The sequence below is a fragment of the Alosa sapidissima genome, chromosome 19 (genome assembly GCF_018492685.1).
Source record: "Alosa sapidissima isolate fAloSap1 chromosome 19, fAloSap1.pri, whole genome shotgun sequence".
NCBI classification, from domain to species: domain Eukaryota; kingdom Metazoa; phylum Chordata; class Actinopteri; order Clupeiformes; family Clupeidae; genus Alosa; species Alosa sapidissima.
The window spans coordinates 17,972,980-17,992,083 of NC_055975.1; the positions used below are offsets into that span (position 1 = coordinate 17,972,980).

Genomic DNA, 19,104 nt, shown 5'->3' on the forward strand with positions numbered 1-19,104 from the left:
ATGTGATGTGTATGTGTTTGTGTGTGTGTGTGTAGGTGATGGTGCAAATGATGTCAGTATGATCCAGGTGGCTGATGTGGGGATCGGTATCTCAGGACAAGAAGGCATGCAGGTGCAGGCACACTCTCACACACTCTCACACACACACACACACACACACACACACACACACACACACACACACACACACACACATATATATCATGTACACACACACCACACTAATCTCAACACGTTTCCTTTCTTTCTTTGTCCCTATTCTGTGTCTGTTTCTCTCTGTCTTTCTGTGTGTGTGTCTCTCTCAGGCGGTGATGTCCAGTGATTTCGCCATCTCCAGATTCAAGCACTTAAAGAAGTTGCTGCTGGTCCATGGCCACTGGTGTTACATGCGGCTGGCCAACATGATCCTCTACTTTTTTTACAAGAATGTGGTGAGGACAGAAAAAGATCTGCTTCTCATAAGACACCCCCTAATGTTAACCCAGCAGCTCAAGTGAAGCATCTGTTTCTGAATTATCTTGTGAAGAATCAAAGTTTATTTTTCTGACATGTATGTAAGGGGGAATATAGGTACTCACTGTTAGAAGCCTGTTTAACCTAAGCTAAGTAATACACGTATATCAAAGCCTTGAAAGCTAGGAGACGCATATATAAAAGCCTTGATAGCTTAGTGATACCCATATATAAAAGCCTTGAAAGCTTTTAAGTTGTGTTCAGGTGGCTGAACTGGTAGTGCAGGGTGTAATCACCACCATTTGAACTGGTAGAGTGAGGAGGTAACAGCCCCAAGTTCATGGGGCCCTGGAGATGCATACTGATGTAAATACATGCATATCTGTACACTGCAAGTTAGTCTGTACATTTGATTTGAAGTTTGGATGAAGGCTTCTGCTAAATGCATATCAAATCTCTCTTCCTCCATCCTTCTCCCTCAATTCATTCATTCAAGTGATCTTTATTGCCATGACAAATATTTTATTACATTGTCAGTGTAGAACATTTAAACCCAAGGTTTGCATACAGAGCACATGGCATAAAATATATGGCAAACATGCATATAAGATTATCAACAATCTCTCTCACACGTGCACTCTCTTGCTCTCTCTCTCTCTGCAGATGTATGTGAACCTGTTGTTCTGGTACCAGTTCTTTTGTGGTTTTTCGGGCAGCGTGATGACCAACTCTTGGGTCCTCATCTTCTTTAACCTCCTCTTCACATCTGCTCCCCCACTCGTTTACGGCATCCTGGACAAGGATGTTTCCGCGGAAACACTCCTCTGCATTCCGCAAATCTACAAGTCTGGGCAGGATTCCCAGGTTGGAATCTGATATTCCACTTCCCTATTGATATAATCTGACAGGGAAATATCATAATTTATTTCCCAACTATTAGCCAAGGTTTATACATTGATTTTGCAAATTTTCTTCAGCTATAAGGTTAATACATGGGGGCAGTTAATATGGTATTAATAAGGTTTTGTTTTTTTTACTTGCATAAAACACTGTCCAGCGGTTTTTACACAATGTGGCTAATACACAGGAAATGATTGTATTTACAAACATCTGAAAGATCTCCAGGTGCAAGTTATTTTAATTTAATTTAATGCAAATGTTGTGTTTTGTGCCACAGGCCTATCTGCCATCCACCTTTTGGCTCTCCATGTTGGATGCCTTCTACCAGAGTCTGGTGTGCTTCTTCATCCCTTATTTTGTGAGTCCCACTGGTTCTCCATCACTCATTCACTCACTCTTACACACCAGCATAAAAAGAACTGCTTCTTTTGAGTTCCAGAAGGAATTTGATATTGAGTTCTAGACAGAATGCCCGTCCAGACTGTCATGTTTCTCATTTATGTTTAGTTTGTTTATATTTTCTACCAGGTGTGTACATCAGGTTTCTAGCACAGGATTACCAGCAGACATCTCAGAAGAAGCAATTGTGCTCTCCTTTTCAGAATGTATTTCAGAAGTTATTCTCCAGTATCGTCATGCCATGTTTTCTTTTAGTCCTCAGAACATAAACAGGATTGACAGTCATGTTTCTTGGGTTTCCGTAGTCAGTCCAACTATTGATTAATGCATGCAGTACCACACTCCATCGCATGTGGTCAGTGTTGCAGGTCTACCTCCATACCCATGGCACGTGTCTGGCCCCTATTCCCCAAGGCAGACTTTCAGGATCTCATGTAGTGTCTTTTTGCCACAAATACACAGCTCAATGTTTATGTTATCTTTACAATCTACTAGGTCATTCATTCTTCATTCATTCAGTCACAGAACTCCTGATGTACCACAGTAGTCAGGTTATATTTCTCTACTGGCCATGGTATTCATATTTCCTTCACAATCATAAATCACAGGGCCCATTCAACTTGATTTCAGCAACTGAGAAGCAATGGACACATTCTCAGTCATGAGCTTACAATTGCAACTTTGCAAATAGCATAAAAAGGCAACAAGCTCACTCAAAGGGCCACATGACTGTATATAATATAACAGTTTTAAACGCCAGTCTTAAGCAGGTATTTGACATTGAAGTTATTTCTGACCTTCTCACCAACAATACATTTTTGCGTGTCTGCCTCCTAGGCCTACGCCGGCTCTGACATTGGCGTCCTCTCCTTCGGCTCGCCCATCAACAGCGCCGCCCTCCTCATCATCCTACTGCACCAGGTCATCGAGAGCCGCACACTGGTGAGCCAATCAGGGTTTTGCACACTCAGCGGGCAGCCAATCAGGTGTCCTGATATAGACGTTCTGCCTTCTGCTCACCATAAGGTTAAGCACCTAAGGACCCACAGGCATCTCGAGAGGAAGAGGAAGAGCTGCGTGAGGCAAAAATGTATTGTGGGCTCCATGTTGTCAACTTCCGGTTGTATTAGTGAGAATACTGCTGACTATTAAAGCTGTGCTAGTAAACTGCATAAAAAGAATAGTTAGCATATGATTGGTGGAATCAGGCTTTCAGTCTTGTCCTGTCACACACATCTCAGTGGTTCCACTTTGAGTGGATAGGGGGAAAACTGTGTGTGTGTGTGTGTGTGGGGTGGGGGTGCTTATATGTGGAGTACTGGTTTCTAGTGATGGGCAAATGAAGCTTTGGTGAACCACTAAACCACAGCAGTGTGAAGCTAGTAAAACACTAATGTAAAAATCCAATATGGCTGCCACATGTAGATTTTTCAACATAAAAAGTCCTTACAATCAGAATATGTAACTAAAAATATTGGTTTGCTAAGGACTTTTATGTTGAAAAATGTATGTGTGGCAGCCATCTTTTTGCTTTTCAGCTAGTGTCGCTAGGTTCACACTGCTGTGGTTCAGTGGTTCACCAAAGCTTAATTTGCCCATCACTACTGGTTTCCTGTATGTGGTGTAAGCTTAGTTCCAAATTAAGAGAGAACTTCAGTGGAGATTTCCATTTAGAAAAAACTCTTAGTCCCGGACCAGGCTTAAACCATGTACTGGAAAGCACGGCCCTTGACGTAATAGCAACGCAGAGATGTTAGCACTAAATACAGCCGTTTTACAGTGTCTTTAAGTGAAATAGCCCAATTGATAATAATAATTAATGAAATCAGGATGTACTACAGTGTCAAGATTTTGTGCGTGTGTTTGTATGTTTTCAGACGTTGTTGCATGGGGTCGTGTTGATTGGCAGTGCAGTGTTCTACTATGCCTTTGGCCTGGTGTTCAGTGTGGTGTGCGTGACATGCAACTCGCCCACAAATCCCTATGGCATTGAATTACACTTCATGTCCGAGCCCAGCTACTACTTTGTGAGTTTACTCACAACAGTGGTGGCCCTGCTGCCCAGGTAAGCGAAAAGAAACACTATCTCTGTCTGGTCATGCTTTATTTATAGTACTTGCCACTTGAGTACACAAGCAACACACGCACACAAAAAAATGGAATGGAAAATATGGCCTCTCATGCACTCTCTCCCTCTCTCTCTCTCAGAATCTTGATCCGTGCTTTTTGTAACACCATCAGTCCATTGGATACAGTAAGGGCGGGAATCATGGACAGACTCCGCCCCGAAGAGTACTGGACATGTGTCAGTCAGTGGAAAGACCGCCTCCACTCCAAGAATGTCCAGAGTTCCCGACTACCCCCTTCCAATCTCAGCATCAACGCAGACCCTCCCCACACAACAGACTGCTACCCAGAAGCCTGCTCTGTGCTCTCCTGACCAGAGGACAACACTGTAGTGTCATCAGCGTAGAGATTGGCAAAAGCCTTAACCAGTCAGAGAGCTGTTTGGTCTGTAACACTGCAGGCAGTCTTCCAGATCAGCTAGTCTTCCAGAGATGAGAGGACGATGACGCTGTGGGAGATGTTTGGGGAGTGGCTATTCTGCTGAGACTGCTTATATGCTTTATACTGAGGCAAAGATATTAAAGAAATGCATTTTAGAAATGCAATTTACTGGGCAAGTTGAGGGCAATATTTGAGCTCCCCTACCCGATGGTAAACTGTCAACTGGAATGTCCCACTGTCATTTGGGGGGAAACAAGGTGACTGTAGTTTTTCATAAGACTGACTAATGTGGGGTTATTGGGTTAATTAGCATGTCAGATGTTGTAAATGATCCAAATACTTAATGCCGCCGTGGGCTGGTTGCATTTTGGTATGTGTTTGAAAGTTATTTGCGTATTTTATACTTTTCATTTTATATGGACTGCTCAATGTGAAGAATAAATACCAGTGCAATTTCTTGAATGTTTACAGCGACGCCTGGTGGTATGCCGCGGAGAGGGCTGTCCCCTTCGCTGTATTTCAACCATCTACTGTATGTTTTTGTTGTTTGAAGCATTACTTACGGACCAAACAATTGAGCTAAAACTGCCAAACCAAAGGCAGCTGGGACAAGCAACGGAATCCATCTCATGTGCTAACGAGTTTAGAAAGCTGTACCTAGCGCCTCTGAATTGTTTCGCTTTCCCTATGAAATTAAGAAATCATTTTGAAAACTGTAAATATCACATTATAATTGTGTGATATTTTTCATACATGTTGATATTTATATCGACTAGGCCTACTGGTCATCGTACTGTGTATATAAAAATGTTTTGAAAATACCTTTTGTTTATCAGTGTGTTTCTTTCTTGAGGCTATTCTCAAGTTTGGCCAGGACCTTTTCAAAATTAGCTTGTTCCTGTCTCAAAGCATGTTCTTAGACGATCTACCATTACCTTGACCATCCTGTGCGTTCAGAAGTGCAAGGTCCTAGATTGCTTAATCCACACAACAGACTGCTACCCAGAAGCCTGCTCTGTGCTCTCCTGACCAGAGGACAACATTATCAGCGTAGAGATTGGCAAAAGCCTTAATCAGTCAGCTGAGAGCTGTTTGGTCTGTTGTGAGCATAGACTGTATATATAGAACAGTCTATGGTTGAGAGTAACACTGCAGGCAATCTTCCAGATCAGCTGAGAGAGATGAGAGGACGATGATGCTGAGGGAGATGTTTGGGGAGTGACCATTCTGCTGAGACTGCTTATATGCTTTATACTTTAGCAAAGATATTAAAGAACTGTATTTTAGAAATGCTATTTACTGAGCAAGTTGAGGGCAATATTTGAGCTCCCCTACCCCATGGTAATGGTTAAAACTCTGGTAATGCTTAAACCAAATTAAAGACTACACCAGACCTAAGTGAAGTCAACTGGAATTTGGGGGAAAACGAGTGACTACTTTTTCATGAGACTGAATGTGGGGTTATTGGGTTAATTAGCATGTTTAAGATGTTTAAAATTATCCAAATACTTAATGCCGCCGTGTGCTGGTTGCATTTTGGTATGTGTTTAAAAGTTATGTGCGTATTTTATACTTTTCGTTTTATGGACTGCTCAATGCGAAGAATAAATGCCTGTGCAATTTCTTGAATGTATAGGCCTACAGAGACGTCTGGTGGTATGCAGCGGAGAGGGGGGTCCCCTGTAGGCCTACGCTGTATTTCAACTATCTAGGCTACTGTATGTTTTTTTTGTTTTAATATTTTTTTACGGACTAAACAATTGAACTAAAACTGGACAGCTGTGACAAGCAACGGAATCCATGTCATGTGCTAACGATTTTAGAAAGCTGTAGGCCTACTAGCGCCTCTCCGAATTGTTTCGCCTTGACATTGTTTAGAAAATTGTTATATCAAATAATTCTGTGATATTTTTCATACATGCTGATGTATATAGACTAGGCCTCGTAGGTCGTCGTACTACACATGTTTTGAAAATACCTTTTGTTTGTCAGTGTGTTTCTTTTGTTTTGACAGCAGGCAGGCTATTCTCAAGTTTGGCCATCCTGTGCGTTCAGAAAAGCAAGGTCCTAGATTGCAGAATTGCCCAGGTTTTTTAATAGGCCTACTCCGACCTTTTATCGTGGGCGTGTCTTAGAAACTTCCCTATTTTCACACATGGTGATGTAGCTCGAATGCGTGGTCGCCTTTTGAGTTGTTTCGCTAGGCTACTTACCCATTTATGTAACAGGCTTCACAAGCTGGCACCACTGGGACCGAGAGGTCTGTCAGTGATTGGCGGTAATAAGTGCGTTTAACGAATACCTGCAGTCTGAGGATGAGTGTGTGCAGTTCAACGCGCTCTGATGGGGAGCCCACGGACGAGCTGGAGTCGGTCAGGTGAGCCCGCTTTCAAATGTCACTTTACGGTGCATGTTATTCTTAACAAGGTAAAAAGAATGTAGCCTAGTAAGATACATGCCTATGCCTAAACATTAGCCAATATATTTTGGCCACAATATATGGCTTAACATATCTGTTCTGGACTTGCCAGTCATCTGTTGGTCTATCGAAGTGGCAGTCTTACCATTTTCGCTTATCGTCTAGAGTCTGAGAAACCTGTTTAAGAAATCTGCCACTTTCATGTAGGGTGTAGAAAGGTAGGCTGAATCATTTGTTGTTAAATATGGTGCTGTAATGAATACATGAGGCAGCAGTTAAAAAACTAAAGAAAAAGGATATATTGATGTTTGACTTTTGAGCCTGCCTGTTGCAGTTAGAAAAGCGTATTTTAGCTTGAAAATACAACTAATTGTAGGCCTAGTTGTTTCTGGACTAAGTGTCTCTGGCAGGTTTCCTGGACATAGAATAGGCCTAGTCCTACTATAATACAATACAAACATCATTGGAAAAGATCCATAAAGCAAGATGCAGAATGAGACCTGTCTGTCTATTCTATTTCTCCATAGATACTTATTGAGCTCAACTTCAATATGAGATATTTCTCCTATTTCTATATATTCTATTAATTTGAACTCCTGAGACATAGCACTCAGCCTTAATTTTTTGTACTTTTTTATCTTAATAATGTCCCCCTTCTCAATCAATAGGCCTATTTATTGCTCCTTATTTCTCATGGGGGGGGGGGGGGGTGTTACAAACAGGTGAGATCAGTTTTATCTCAGTTGAGAGCTGCTTTATTTCTTGTGAGACAAAGACATTTTTTCGAGACAAGAAATTTAATCTAGAACTATAGGATTAATCCATGTTTAGGAATCGGGTCCTTTCTGTTTTCTGTAGCAACAGAAGTCAAACCCTTGTCAGACATCATAGAGAAGAACAAGATAACCAGCAGTGACCAAACTCTGCATGCAGCTGTGTCTGAGCAGATACTGCAGATGGTGAAATTGGGGACAGGAAAGAATGGGTGGATGGTGATAGTAAGTGTTAATCCCTAACAGTCAGCAAGCAGACATTCATTTCAGCAACCACTGAGGACTTCACTGATCTTTTGTCAAGTAGATCTGATCGAAACAAAACCTGAAGGAAATTGGATATGAACATTAATTTTAAAATGCACCTGGTATTTCTGAACTATTCAACTATCATGTGTTGCTTTGTTCAAAGCAAAGGTCACATTCAAATGTTTGTTTTTGTGTTCGCTGCACATGTCATATCACACAAACACAGACACTCTTGGTTATCGGTCCAAACAAGCTATGCTACATTTAAAGAATATGCTCTGAAGTATGTTGTCATGCAAGGTTTGTGTGATACAGTGCATGTCCCAATCTGTCAGCAGGAAACATGGCTAACGTGATCCTGCTGACATACACATTTCCCATCTCACACATAAAAACTGTGCTTCTATGTCAGTTAAGCAATCACAATTGCTCAGCAAGTACTACCTGACGTGTATGTCAATACAAATGACTTAATAACTGATTCATTTGTGAAATTTGGGACTTTGAATTAGCATTTAAGGCATGTCTTTTTATGTTATTTTGATCAACTAATGTGGATTGGAACTAAACTGTCAGGATTTGGCCTTCTGATGTGGTATCGACAAATCAAGATACTTCCAAAAATATACTGAAAGAAAAATACCGAAGATATCCACGGATCATTTTTATGCAACTTTGACAGGAGGGGGGTGGAGTCCTACATTCTTGCTAAATTCAGCAAGAAAAATTAGCATTGCATGTAGCTTGAGCTTCCTCAGTCCAAATCTAGGACAGAACCCACATGGACCCTCTCCTGGTCTCTTTTGCAGCTGGTATCATTATGACCTCACGCGCCACGCCACTGAAGCACTGTTGTTGTCCAATGGGGTTGATGGCAGCTTTCTTCTGAGGAGCAGCCAGAAGGGGCCTGATTGCTTCGCCCTCTCTGTCAGGTCAGAACATCAGTCCACTCTTTCATCATTATCTGTCTTAATAAAGATGGCCACCTTTTTATATATATATATATATATATATATATATATGTCTCAAGTGAACACTTTTGAAGAACTTGAATCATTGGGATGGGATGGTGTTATTGGATGATTACGCAAATTCTGAAGTCGGACTGATTATTTTGGACAGTATAGACTGGTTGGACAAATGTGAGTAAATGACTCAGACAGGTTTGCCCCAATAGAGGTGTTAGTGGGAAGGCCACAGATCACTTCTCTTCTTCTGTTTCTCACTTCTCTTTTTTTTATTTAGAACTTTGATGTGTATGCGTTATTTTGTATTAAAAGGAATAATCTACATTTTGCTGGAACATAATCTACATCCTCTTCATATGCCTTGTAATACAAGCTAACAAGCAAATGGTAATTTGGTAGATCTAGCAATATAATCCAAAACATTTAGGTTATTCGTGTCAGTACTGTTGGTGCTGTTGGTGCCGATACTGTTGGTAGCATTATTGCTTAGGCCACATTGCATTCATTGAGAGCTTAATGCAACTGATAAACAAGTACTATCCCTTTTCCCCTTGACCCTAATGGACTGTTCTGAGGTTTGTTTTGGTTTATTTGCTTCATTTACTGTTGAATCTTTCCTTCTGTGAAAAGGCAGTATCATTAACATGCCTTCGTTGTTCCTGTGTTACCTCAGAGCAAAGGACTCAGTGAGGCATTTCCATGTGAGACGAATCTGTGGGCGATACTCCTTTGGCTTCAATGAGTTCCCGTCCTTGCTGGAGTTCACCAGCCATATGGCCAACCAGCCGCTCTTGGGCAGTGAGTCAGGTACTCCAAAGTGTGTGTTTGTACACTCGTATACTCGTACACTCTCTCCCTCATTCATCTGCATGCAAGCTTCCACTCATCACCGTCATGCACTGTGCACATGCATTAACACGAATTGAACCATGTCTCTGTTTGTCTTCATGTTTTTAAACATCTCTCTTTCGGTTCCTCTTCCCCTGTGTTCTTTCCACCTAGGGAACCTTATAGTTCTCAAGCACCCATACCCCCGTGAGGTGGAGGAGCCGTCCATCTATGAATCTGTGTCTGTGCACACAGCCGTGCAATCTGGCCGCAGACACTCGGACATGGTGCCTACCGCTCCGGCTGTACGTCCAACCTTATCTCTCTTTCTCCCTTTTCAACTTTAAATGTACCGGCGATGTAGTTATTAAATGATAAGACTGATGCTGTCATGAAGTTGTAATGAAGAAAACTCGTTATACGTGTGTAAAACATGTATACTTGTAAGAGCAGTGTCCTTATTCACAAGCCAAACTTTCTATGTTCACATCTGACCACATTTGACCTTTCACTTGTAAATCCTGTTAATTTTCTCTTCCCAGTATCTTGTGTGTAAATGATTACTTTCCTGTGTATTTATAGCTTGGCACCAAGGAGGGCTACCTGGTGAAGCAGGGTGCTATTATTAAGGTAAGAGGAACAGGGGATGAGACGTAAATATCCACAGGGTTTGGGATAATGCAGAACTTCAGTACATGCACAGTGTTACAGTTGATCTTTGTCTCAGGCCTTGTAATCTAACACAAAGGTGAGCAGTGCAGGTATGAAGAGCCATGGTTCTCGCGAGTGTTTTGTGTCAGTTGGCTGGATTGCTTACTGTAACCAGTTCTGTTGGATAGAACACTTTTTAAAGATCAGTGATACAAATGTAACTCTGCTCTCTGATAGAGCTGGAAACAACGCTGGTTCACACTAAGCAGAAATGAACTGAAGTACTTTAAGGATAAAATGGTGAGTTTTATAATGTATTTTGTCTTTGCAGCTTTATTTCGATTATTTTCTCATTGTGTAATATTTTTCTTCATCTTTTGATTTGGCTTATTATTTATTTAATTTTTGAGCTTTTGATGATCACAATGTTTGGTCAGTTAACTTCTATGCAAATCTTAGTAAGTGTCTAAATATTTTCATGTTTCATTTGACGCATGCATTGCATACATATATGCCTTTTCTCCTCTCCTCTCCTTACACTCCATTTCAGTTTGAAGAGCCGATTCGGACACTAGATCTAACAGCATGTTCCGCAGTCCAGTTTGACTATAGTCAAGAAAGGGTTAATTGTTTTTGGTGAGCCTTGTTTTAATTCTTCAGAACTCTGTTCAAGAGAACAGTCCCATACAGATGTTGTGCTGTATTAGTGTATTCATGATGTGTTTGATGTGCATACGTATGTGTACGCGCAATTGTCTGTGGGTGGCAGCTGAACATGATTTCCTGAATGGGGATGTGAATATATGTGAAATGAGGAACCTGGGCATAGAAACAGAAAGACCTTCAACGGAACATTTTTAGTCCAGGGACCTCAGACACTGTACAGATCCTTCTCTGTAACAACCCACTCGCCAAACTCGCCAAAAGTCCCAGGAGCTCGCTCGCTCCACTTCTCCCCTACTGTGTGTTCTTATCAAATCAATAGCTATTTTCCACCTGCATCAGTGCTATCAGTTTAATCATTTCTCCATTATCGGTATTTATTAATTTGTTTCCCCATCTTTTTCTCCTCTCCTGATCTCCGTCAGTCTGGTGTTTCCTGAGCGCACGTTCTACCTGTGTGCCCGCACTGGAGCTGAGGCTGATGAGTGGATAAAGATCCTGCGCTGGAAGCTAGTAAGGGCTAACAGCTCAGACACACATCTACTCTGTCTCATGTCAGATTTAGTGCTGATCAATTGCTTTTACTATCATTTCCCAACTATTAGTCGAGGTTTATACATTGATTTTGCAAAATTTCTTCAGCTATGAGGTTACTACACAGGGGCAGTTACGGTAATATGGTATTAATATGGTTTTGTTTTTTTAACTTGCATAAAACACTATCCTGTGGTTTATACACAATGCGGCTAATGCACATTACTGTAAACAATCACGTTAAGTAAAACCTTGCATGCTGCCACATTTCTTAATCAGGATTAGAAATCATAACAAAATGTGAAAGAAAATGAGAACCACCTTTACCTAGGATGTTTATCTGGAACACCTTAATATAGCACCCTAAGAAACATATTCACAAATATAATCTTTCAGTGAAGTGAGTATGTTTATCCTGTTTTGTAACAATGACCCCCTCATAACTTGGTCTCTATTTGTTTTCCTTCCATGCAGTCCCAGATCAGAAAAGGCAGGTGATGGACAGAAGGAGAAGAAATTGAATAACAAGCAGCCTGCCACTGAACAAGCAAACAGTTAAACCTCAAAGGCTCAAGTTCGGTGTCACATGCATTGAGGAATGTGCACTGAACCATACCTTGTGTTCCTGCGACAAGCTGAAGGGACCCGTCGAGGTGGATTCCATTACATCATGGCTCCTGGTATTTTCTCACCAGTCACTTCCTGGAGAGAAAATGTCACAGGCCATTAGTGGAAATATGCAGTCATGTCAATCATGAAAACACAAACAGTGGAAGATCCACTTCTTCACTACCTGAGTTTTTAAACCATGAGCCCATGAAAGAGCATGAAACACTACAAATGCGGTTTTAATGGAGCATGAATAGACTTGTTCTTTGTGTAAATGTGAAAAGGAAAACCATTTCTTTAGTTGGAGCCATTAAACCACTGGGCACTGTAGGCGTCTGGAGAAATTATTTGTCTGTAAATTACTTACAACCACAGTTGTTGTGAGAAGGGCTTTGAACTGATAGTGTCCTTGTATTCAGTGAGCTCAAAGTACTCCAATATTGGGATCAAGACTGAGATGGGCTCATGTCAAGTGTTTGTACAACCCCAAATCAGAAAAGGTTGGGACGTATAAAATGTGAATAAAAACAGAATGTAATCATTTTCAAATCTCCTAAACTCATATTTAGAAGCAGAAAGGACACAGACAACATATCAAATGTTGAAAATTACAAATTTGACTATTTCATGAAAAATATATGTTCATTTTGAATTTGATACCAGCAACACGTTTCAAAAAAAGTTGGGATCCATCAACAAAATGCTGGAAAATGTTGTGTAATGATAAAGAAAACAAAAGGAGGAATATTTCACAACTAATTAGGGTAATTGCTGGCAACATGATTGGCAGAGTCACTAGAAGTAAAGGGGGTAGGGGTATTCATCACTCCTAAACCTGTGTGGACAAATTAATTGTAATTTAATGCTTAACATGAAATTATGAAGTATTTGGGGAGATCATCTACAGTACACAATATCATTACAATATTCAGAGAATCCAGAGAAATATTTACAAACAAGGGATAGACCTGACAAACAATATTGGATGGCCGTGGTCTTTTGGACCTCAGATGGCACTGCATTAAAACCAGACCCTTTTCTGTAAAGAAAATCATTGTATGGGCTTAGGAAAACCTCTGATAACCATTGTCTATTAACAGTTTGATACTCAATTCAGAAATGCTAATGTAAACTTTACCATGTAACAGCCAAAATTATACAAAAATACCACCATCTTATCTGGGCCTGAGACTGGACTGAGGTAAAGTGGAAAAAGGTCCTCTGGTTAGACCAATCAAAATTTGCAATTATTTTTGGAAATCATGGACTCATCTGGGCTAAAGAGGAGAGGGCCTATCCAAGTGCTCAGTTTGAAACCCAACATCAATGACGGTGTGGAGGTGCATTAGTGCCTACAGCATGGGCATATTGTACATCTGGCAAGGCACTATCAATTCTGAATGATGTATACAGGTTTTGAGCAACATATACTGCTATCCAGGCAATGTCTTTTCCAGGGAAGACCTTGAATATTTCAGGAAAACAATGGCAAAATGAATTCTACACATATTTAAATAGTATTTCTCTATAGAGGAAGAGTCCAGGTGCTGAAATGGCCTGTCTGCAGTCCAGACCTGTCAAATTAGGTACATCACAGAATGACAAACATGATTAAGAATACCCTATACTGTTGAGCAACTGAAATCCTGTATCGGGCAGGAATGGGACAACATTTCATTCTCAAAAGTCTAGCAATTGGTCTCCTCAGTTCATAAACATTTACAGAATTTCCTTAAATGAATAGGTTTTTTTTAAACATGTTGCTGGCATCAAATTGAAAATGAACATATATTTTCCATGAAATAGTCAAATTTGTCATTTTCATTTGATATACTGTCTATGTCCTTTTTGCAGCTAAATATGGGTTTACGAAATTTGTAGATTATCACATTCTGGTTTTATTTGCATTTTACACAACGTCCCAACTTTTTCTGATTTGGGGTTGTACAGTAAATGTAATGCATAACGCAGGGATCATCCACAAAGCAAATGTGTACAGCTAATTATATTTATTTGTAAAAAAAAATAAACAACTTGTATTACTGTCTTGGAGGAAATCTCATTTTCTGTCTGTCACTAAGTTGACATAGAACATACTTGTTTATAGACTGTCAAATAGACGATATAATGGTTCACTTTTTGATACCAATTCTTAGAAAGACAAAATAGAAATGATCCGAAGTCTTGGTATTTTCCAACTTTGTTGCAGATGCCATCTTAGTCTTTACAGGCTAATCTGGGGTTACACAAGAGAGCACTTACATAACAGAAAGTAGCCATAAACAGGCCAAATCCATGCTCATTAAAATTGGAACTAATGGCCTTTCCTTGCTATTGCACTTTAAGACATGCATAGTAAATCTCTTCATCTCCATTTACTGATGGGATTTAAGCCAAATACTATTTTCAGTAAGTCTACAGTAATATTTTGACTAATCTGCTACCAGCATGTGTTTCCACTTTTATGAAAGTTGTGTTTGCACAACAAATGTGTACATTTGCACAATCAAGCAACAGTCCTTCGTTTTAAACAAAGTATGGGGATACCTGTTGAAAATGATTGATTTGGATTTCATTACACCCTATGCTGGTCGTATTTGTCAAATACCAGATATCTGATTGGCTCTTACTATTGGATACTCTCAACTCTATACTCACAATAGCCTACCTATCAACCAAGTAATTTTACAACTAGACAATATGACCGCTGCATGGTGTGGACACCAAAGTGCAGCCACCACATCCACAAAGCATGATTTCCTGAATTTTTCACTTAACTTATTCTTTCACTTAACAAAAAAACATACTGCCACAAAAACTATACCGCCAGTACAATCAGCACATATTCTGTTCATAATTCATAGATTTTCCTCATCCACATTGTCCATTGATATCATGAACAGACACAATGGTTGTGAATGCTTATTCCATCTGGAATCTTCTATCTGGAATCTTATTCCATGTTAGCCTATATGTAGCAAAAGAGTATGGGGTGATACATTCTAAAGCAGTGTTTCTTAACTGGTGGGTCGGGACCCAAAAGTGGGTTGCAGAACCGTTCTGGGTGGGTCGTGGAGCTTGTTGTTAAAAAAAAATAAAAAAAAATACATATTTAAAATGCTACCTTATCAGATCTAATATCAGACCTTTCAGATCGGTCAAAATGGGACAGAAACCCCAGTGTGTGACATGCAGTGAATTGCTGGCACTTGAGAGCATGAAACAGTCAAAACTAGAATGACACATAGAAACAAAGCACTCTTGTCAAAAACAAACATGCTGAGTGTTTTTAAGGGTGACAACAGGAGTTGAAGGCTTCAAAAATGTAATGCCAAACATCACCACGTTCCAAACAAGTAGGCCAACAGCAATTTTGCGTATCTTACCATGTAGCTCACCATATCCGTTGGCTTGAACGCTAAAAAATATATATGGGTCGCGACTTCATGAACAAGGGAAATTGTGGGCCCCAAAGCCAGACCAGTTAAGAACCACTGTTCTAAAGCATCTTCTGTGTCTTCTCAGTCATGGAGATTTGCCCTTTATACACCAAAGATGATATTTTATTATTAGAAGAAAATAAAACAAAACAAGCCGAGCAGGTTACATTCATAAGGAACAACATACAGCATCATAGACTTTCAGACACATAAACTAGAGCCACAGCCAACATTGTGTGCGTGTCTGTGTGTGTGTTTGTGTGTGTGTGTGTGTGTGTTTGTGTGTGTGTGTGTGTGTGCGTCTGTACAGGAGACAGAGATCTATGATGTCCTCCATGGTTGCAGTTGTGTACTGTCCATAAACCAATGTAGGTGTGCAAACGCATTGGGACTTCATTAGTGGTTGGTTCGTTCTTACGCAACCTCCACCACTTGTCTCAGCTCTTCAATCAGAGGGCCAAGCTCCTTTTCCAGACTGATGATTAAACCTGCACACAATGTTCCAATAGCCCACATTACATTCAAGAGATTACTGAAGACCAGCAGCTTGTGAAGCTACAGTAAGTTAAGACAGCAAATGAATAGGCTACTAATAGGTTTAGACTTTATACCTGTGTTGGCACTACTGCTTGCGATAAAACTGATGACCAGGGGTAACCGGTTAAACTGCACAATCTGAAAGAGAGAGAGACTTGTTAGACTAAAGCATGCCATGAGAAGGGCGTTGATCTGTAGCCACCACAACTCAGCATGACTTCATACATTCTGCTTTGGAATGCTCCAGTTTTTGAGATGCTGTTCAATAATCACTAGTCAGCATAAGAGTGATTCACACTCCAAGGACAATAGACAATTGAGGTTTCATACAGTCCCACATTACTACTTTTATATAGGTACGTACACTGATATCCAAGATTTCACACACTGTACAGGGCCCTCTGGTGGTTAGATGTGATGATGATCATGGTTTTCATACAACAGTATAGCATGGCATCTGTATACTACTGCAGCCTCTTTCAGAGGTTTTTTTCTTTGTGTGTGTGTGTGTGTGTGTGTGTGTGTGAGAGAGAGAGAAGGCATGGGATCATACCTGGTATGTGTTGTAGTAACATATGATGCTCTTGTTTTTAGACAGGCCCAGTTTGCTCCCCTGGTCAGTGGCGAGTGCAAACGTGGACAAGAAGCCCGGCCGGAGTGCATACTCTGGAGCGTTGTCATTGGCGACTACAGGAAATAAACAAACATTCCTTAAAAATGTAAATGTAAATCAGGTTTCTCGGCCAAGTATACTTGCATATACAAGGAAACTGGTCTCTGAATTTATCCTATTCGTGAATGAGAAGGACTGATTGTTACCTCTAAAATGAACAAGTGTCGTCCTGTTCATAATGATTTTCAATGCTATTGAACCATTCAGTACCTCAATAACATTAAATATTCATTCATACTCTCTCAATAGAATGTGTCGTGTCCTAATAAATGTTTAGTAATTGACTCTGCATATATGTGTTTGTGTGCGCTTGTGCTTGAGTAAAAGTCTTAGGTTACAACTTCATTAGATAGCTACAGTATGAAGAAGCTGTCGGAATGTCCACTCTCTCAAAACAACAACACTACTGACACCAGGGTGACAGTCACATGAAATCTGAGAGAAAACAGTTATAATTCCCTGCTCCAAACAAACCTTTTTAGTCCTCTGAGTGTTTAAGGAAAGAATGTACTCCCATGATGAGGATGGATGGAAAATGCACTAAGTGAGCGATATTATTACCTTTGATGACTGGAACGCCATCTCTGTCTGTTACTACAATGGCATGAAGACCCTCCACACTATAAGGATGGAAGAAAGGCATTATACTTAAGTTTCACGGTTTCGATAACATTAGTCAAACCTCAACCCTCCACATACTTCCTCAACGATTTTGCAAAGCTTTCATATCAAATTAGTGTGTACATGAAAAAGTCACAATTTGTTTAGTGCCAAAGAAATAGCAAGGGCTGAAAACCAGTGCAGCTTGGTAGCCTATGTTGACATAGACATGTCACATTCCTCACAGTAATGCAGTCGGACAGATGACAAGATGTACTGGCAGGTATTGTAATGACCTATTAATTACACCAATCGCTCCTCACGGATGTAAGACAATACATTAATTAAGGAATAAGACTTTGGGCTAATTTATAGTATTGTATTGTATTAATTGTTTCCGATAATGTAACTTCAAAGTATAGTGCACCCCCTGCAGGCATCAGTGCTGATGTCAAGATGATTTGTTTTATTGAGAAGTCACATTACCTGGGCAACTGTTTATACAAGTATCTCTTCAAGTCCTGCAACATTAGATAAACAATAAGGACAAAGTATTACACATTTGAACTACATCAGCGATGGCTTCAATAAACTGTAGCAAGAGTCTTGGAATTAAGTTGTTCAAACAAAACCTAACAATTTCTAAATAAACTGCAAATCCAGATGAATACTTACATCCGCCATGTTCAGATGAACGGCACGTTGAGCTGTTCCGCCCGCCACCTTAGGAACAAATATGAAGACAGAGACTAAGTAAAATTGATTATGAGGTATCTACAAGTTAGCGAACTGACTAGAAACCACACACTAGCTAACTAGGCTAGCTAGTTAGACCTCTAGAACAACATATTTCTCCCTGATGCATATCGTTAACCAAACAAGACATAGCATGGATGTAGCCATGCCATTAACTAGACCAAAATGTCAAAACAACTGTGAAATTAAATGTAAACAAAAGCTTACCTTTGATTATCTGTGTTAGCCGTACTATTTGACAGTACTTGTGTGAGAAAGTCACATGACAGATTGTTGGCACTGTTTCCGTGTACGCAGCTTCCGTGATAACGCAGAAACACCCTTCTATAAAGTCAGTAATGCGATACATTTACGCAGCCCAGAAAGGGCGCTAATACTGCGCATACTCAAACTTGGAGTGCTCTATTAGAGGGGCTGCATCCGAATAGTAGGGAGAGTAATTTAAAGACTTCAGAAGCAGATTATTTATTTAATTATTTGTAATTGTTTAACTCACCAAGCCGGATACATTAAATGTACAGGCATCTTGAAATATTAACAGTCTTTAAATTTGTCAGAAAATGTGTAGGGAAAAAATAGATTTCTGTAACTTTTGCCTTTGCTGTTTTCCTTTGGAGCTTTGAATGGATCATGGATCTACGAGATTAGTAAGACTCTGCCTCCCCCTTCCATGATCCCTGTGAGACAATCCCCTTTAGCATTTTTGCCTTTGAGCCCTGTGACAGAACCACATTCCTTCTCTTGTAGTAGGCTAATCGAAATGCTATAGTCATAGTCAGTCTGTATAAACACTTATTAAATATATTTGTCTGTATAATATGTATTTAAAATGAGGCATTGTCATTCAAAACATGACTGTTATGTAACATTTTCGTTTTCATTTTGTATGTGTGTGTGTGTGTGTGTGTGTAGCAGCATGTGAATATTAATCCGGAAACAAAAGGCCTTCTTAGAAGTGAGCTGAGAAAGGGTAGAAAGACAAACATTTTAATCCCTCTCCCCACTGCATGTTTTTTTTCTCCCCATCATTCCACTGCACTCTCTACCTCAGCGTCTTACCTGCTTGCGCTCAAGGACTGACTACAACCAGAGAGTGAATGGACTGTTTTAGAGAGAAGGCCACAGTGTGACACAGGGGGAGTGT

At 40.2% G+C, this 19,104-nt stretch overlaps 4 protein-coding genes and 1 long non-coding RNA gene across 7 annotated transcripts in view; 3 read left to right on the plus strand and 2 right to left on the minus strand.

Moving 5' to 3' along the window:
* The window catches only part of atp10d (ATPase phospholipid transporting 10D), a 37,370-nt gene extending 32,289 nt beyond the window's left edge, over positions 1-5,081 (plus strand). For both annotated transcript variants that reach the window (XM_042071211.1, XM_042071212.1), the window contains 7 exons: positions 36-112; positions 306-431; positions 1,117-1,317; positions 1,631-1,711; positions 2,590-2,694; positions 3,630-3,817; positions 3,961-5,081. In XM_042071211.1, the coding sequence (XP_041927145.1) occupies positions 36-112; positions 306-431; positions 1,117-1,317; positions 1,631-1,711; positions 2,590-2,694; positions 3,630-3,817; positions 3,961-4,192 (1,010 nt within the window). In that variant the 3' untranslated portion in view covers positions 4,193-5,081. The remainder of the gene's footprint in view (positions 1-35; positions 113-305; positions 432-1,116; positions 1,318-1,630; positions 1,712-2,589; positions 2,695-3,629; positions 3,818-3,960) is intronic.
* Positions 2,590-12,066, minus strand: LOC121692562. The gene is made up of 2 exons (XR_006025269.1): positions 11,962-12,066; positions 2,590-2,825 (listed from the first exon to the last, which is right to left on the minus strand). It is a non-coding gene; the product is annotated as an uncharacterized LOC121692562 (long non-coding RNA).
* On the plus strand, positions 6,383-12,497 carry dapp1 (dual adaptor of phosphotyrosine and 3-phosphoinositides). The gene is made up of 9 exons (XM_042071214.1): positions 6,383-6,637; positions 8,511-8,633; positions 9,343-9,476; positions 9,672-9,802; positions 10,080-10,127; positions 10,386-10,448; positions 10,699-10,784; positions 11,237-11,324; positions 11,820-12,497. Exons 1-9 carry the CDS (start codon positions 6,576-6,578, stop codon positions 11,841-11,843), a joined length of 759 nt encoding a protein of 252 aa, XP_041927148.1. The 5' UTR covers positions 6,383-6,575; the 3' UTR covers positions 11,844-12,497.
* Positions 12,498-15,499: 3,002 nt separating this feature from the next.
* On the minus strand, positions 15,500-18,318 carry lamtor3 (late endosomal/lysosomal adaptor, MAPK and MTOR activator 3). Of its 2 annotated transcripts, XM_042071217.1 has the most exons (7): positions 18,168-18,318; positions 17,880-17,927; positions 17,691-17,725; positions 17,166-17,224; positions 16,485-16,618; positions 16,006-16,069; positions 15,500-15,882 (listed from the first exon to the last, which is right to left on the minus strand). In XM_042071217.1, the coding sequence occupies exons 2-7, from the start codon at positions 17,886-17,888 to the stop codon at positions 15,809-15,811; spliced, it is 375 nt and encodes a 124-aa protein (XP_041927151.1). In that variant the 5' UTR covers positions 17,889-17,927; positions 18,168-18,318; the 3' UTR covers positions 15,500-15,808. The 2 variants fall into 2 exon arrangements, with proteins under 2 accessions (XP_041927151.1, XP_041927152.1); XM_042071218.1 differs by lacking the exons at positions 17,880-17,927; positions 18,168-18,318 and having other exon boundaries at positions 17,691-17,734.
* A 232-nt stretch (positions 18,319-18,550) lies between these two features.
* Positions 18,551-19,104, plus strand: part of rrh (retinal pigment epithelium-derived rhodopsin homolog) — a 6,394-nt gene continuing 5,840 nt past the window's right edge. The window contains exons 1-2 of the mRNA XM_042072192.1: positions 18,551-18,607; positions 19,012-19,104. The exon at positions 19,012-19,104 is cut by the window's right edge and continues 227 nt beyond it. The gene's annotated coding sequence lies outside the window, so the exon portion shown is untranslated. The remainder of the gene's footprint in view (positions 18,608-19,011) is intronic.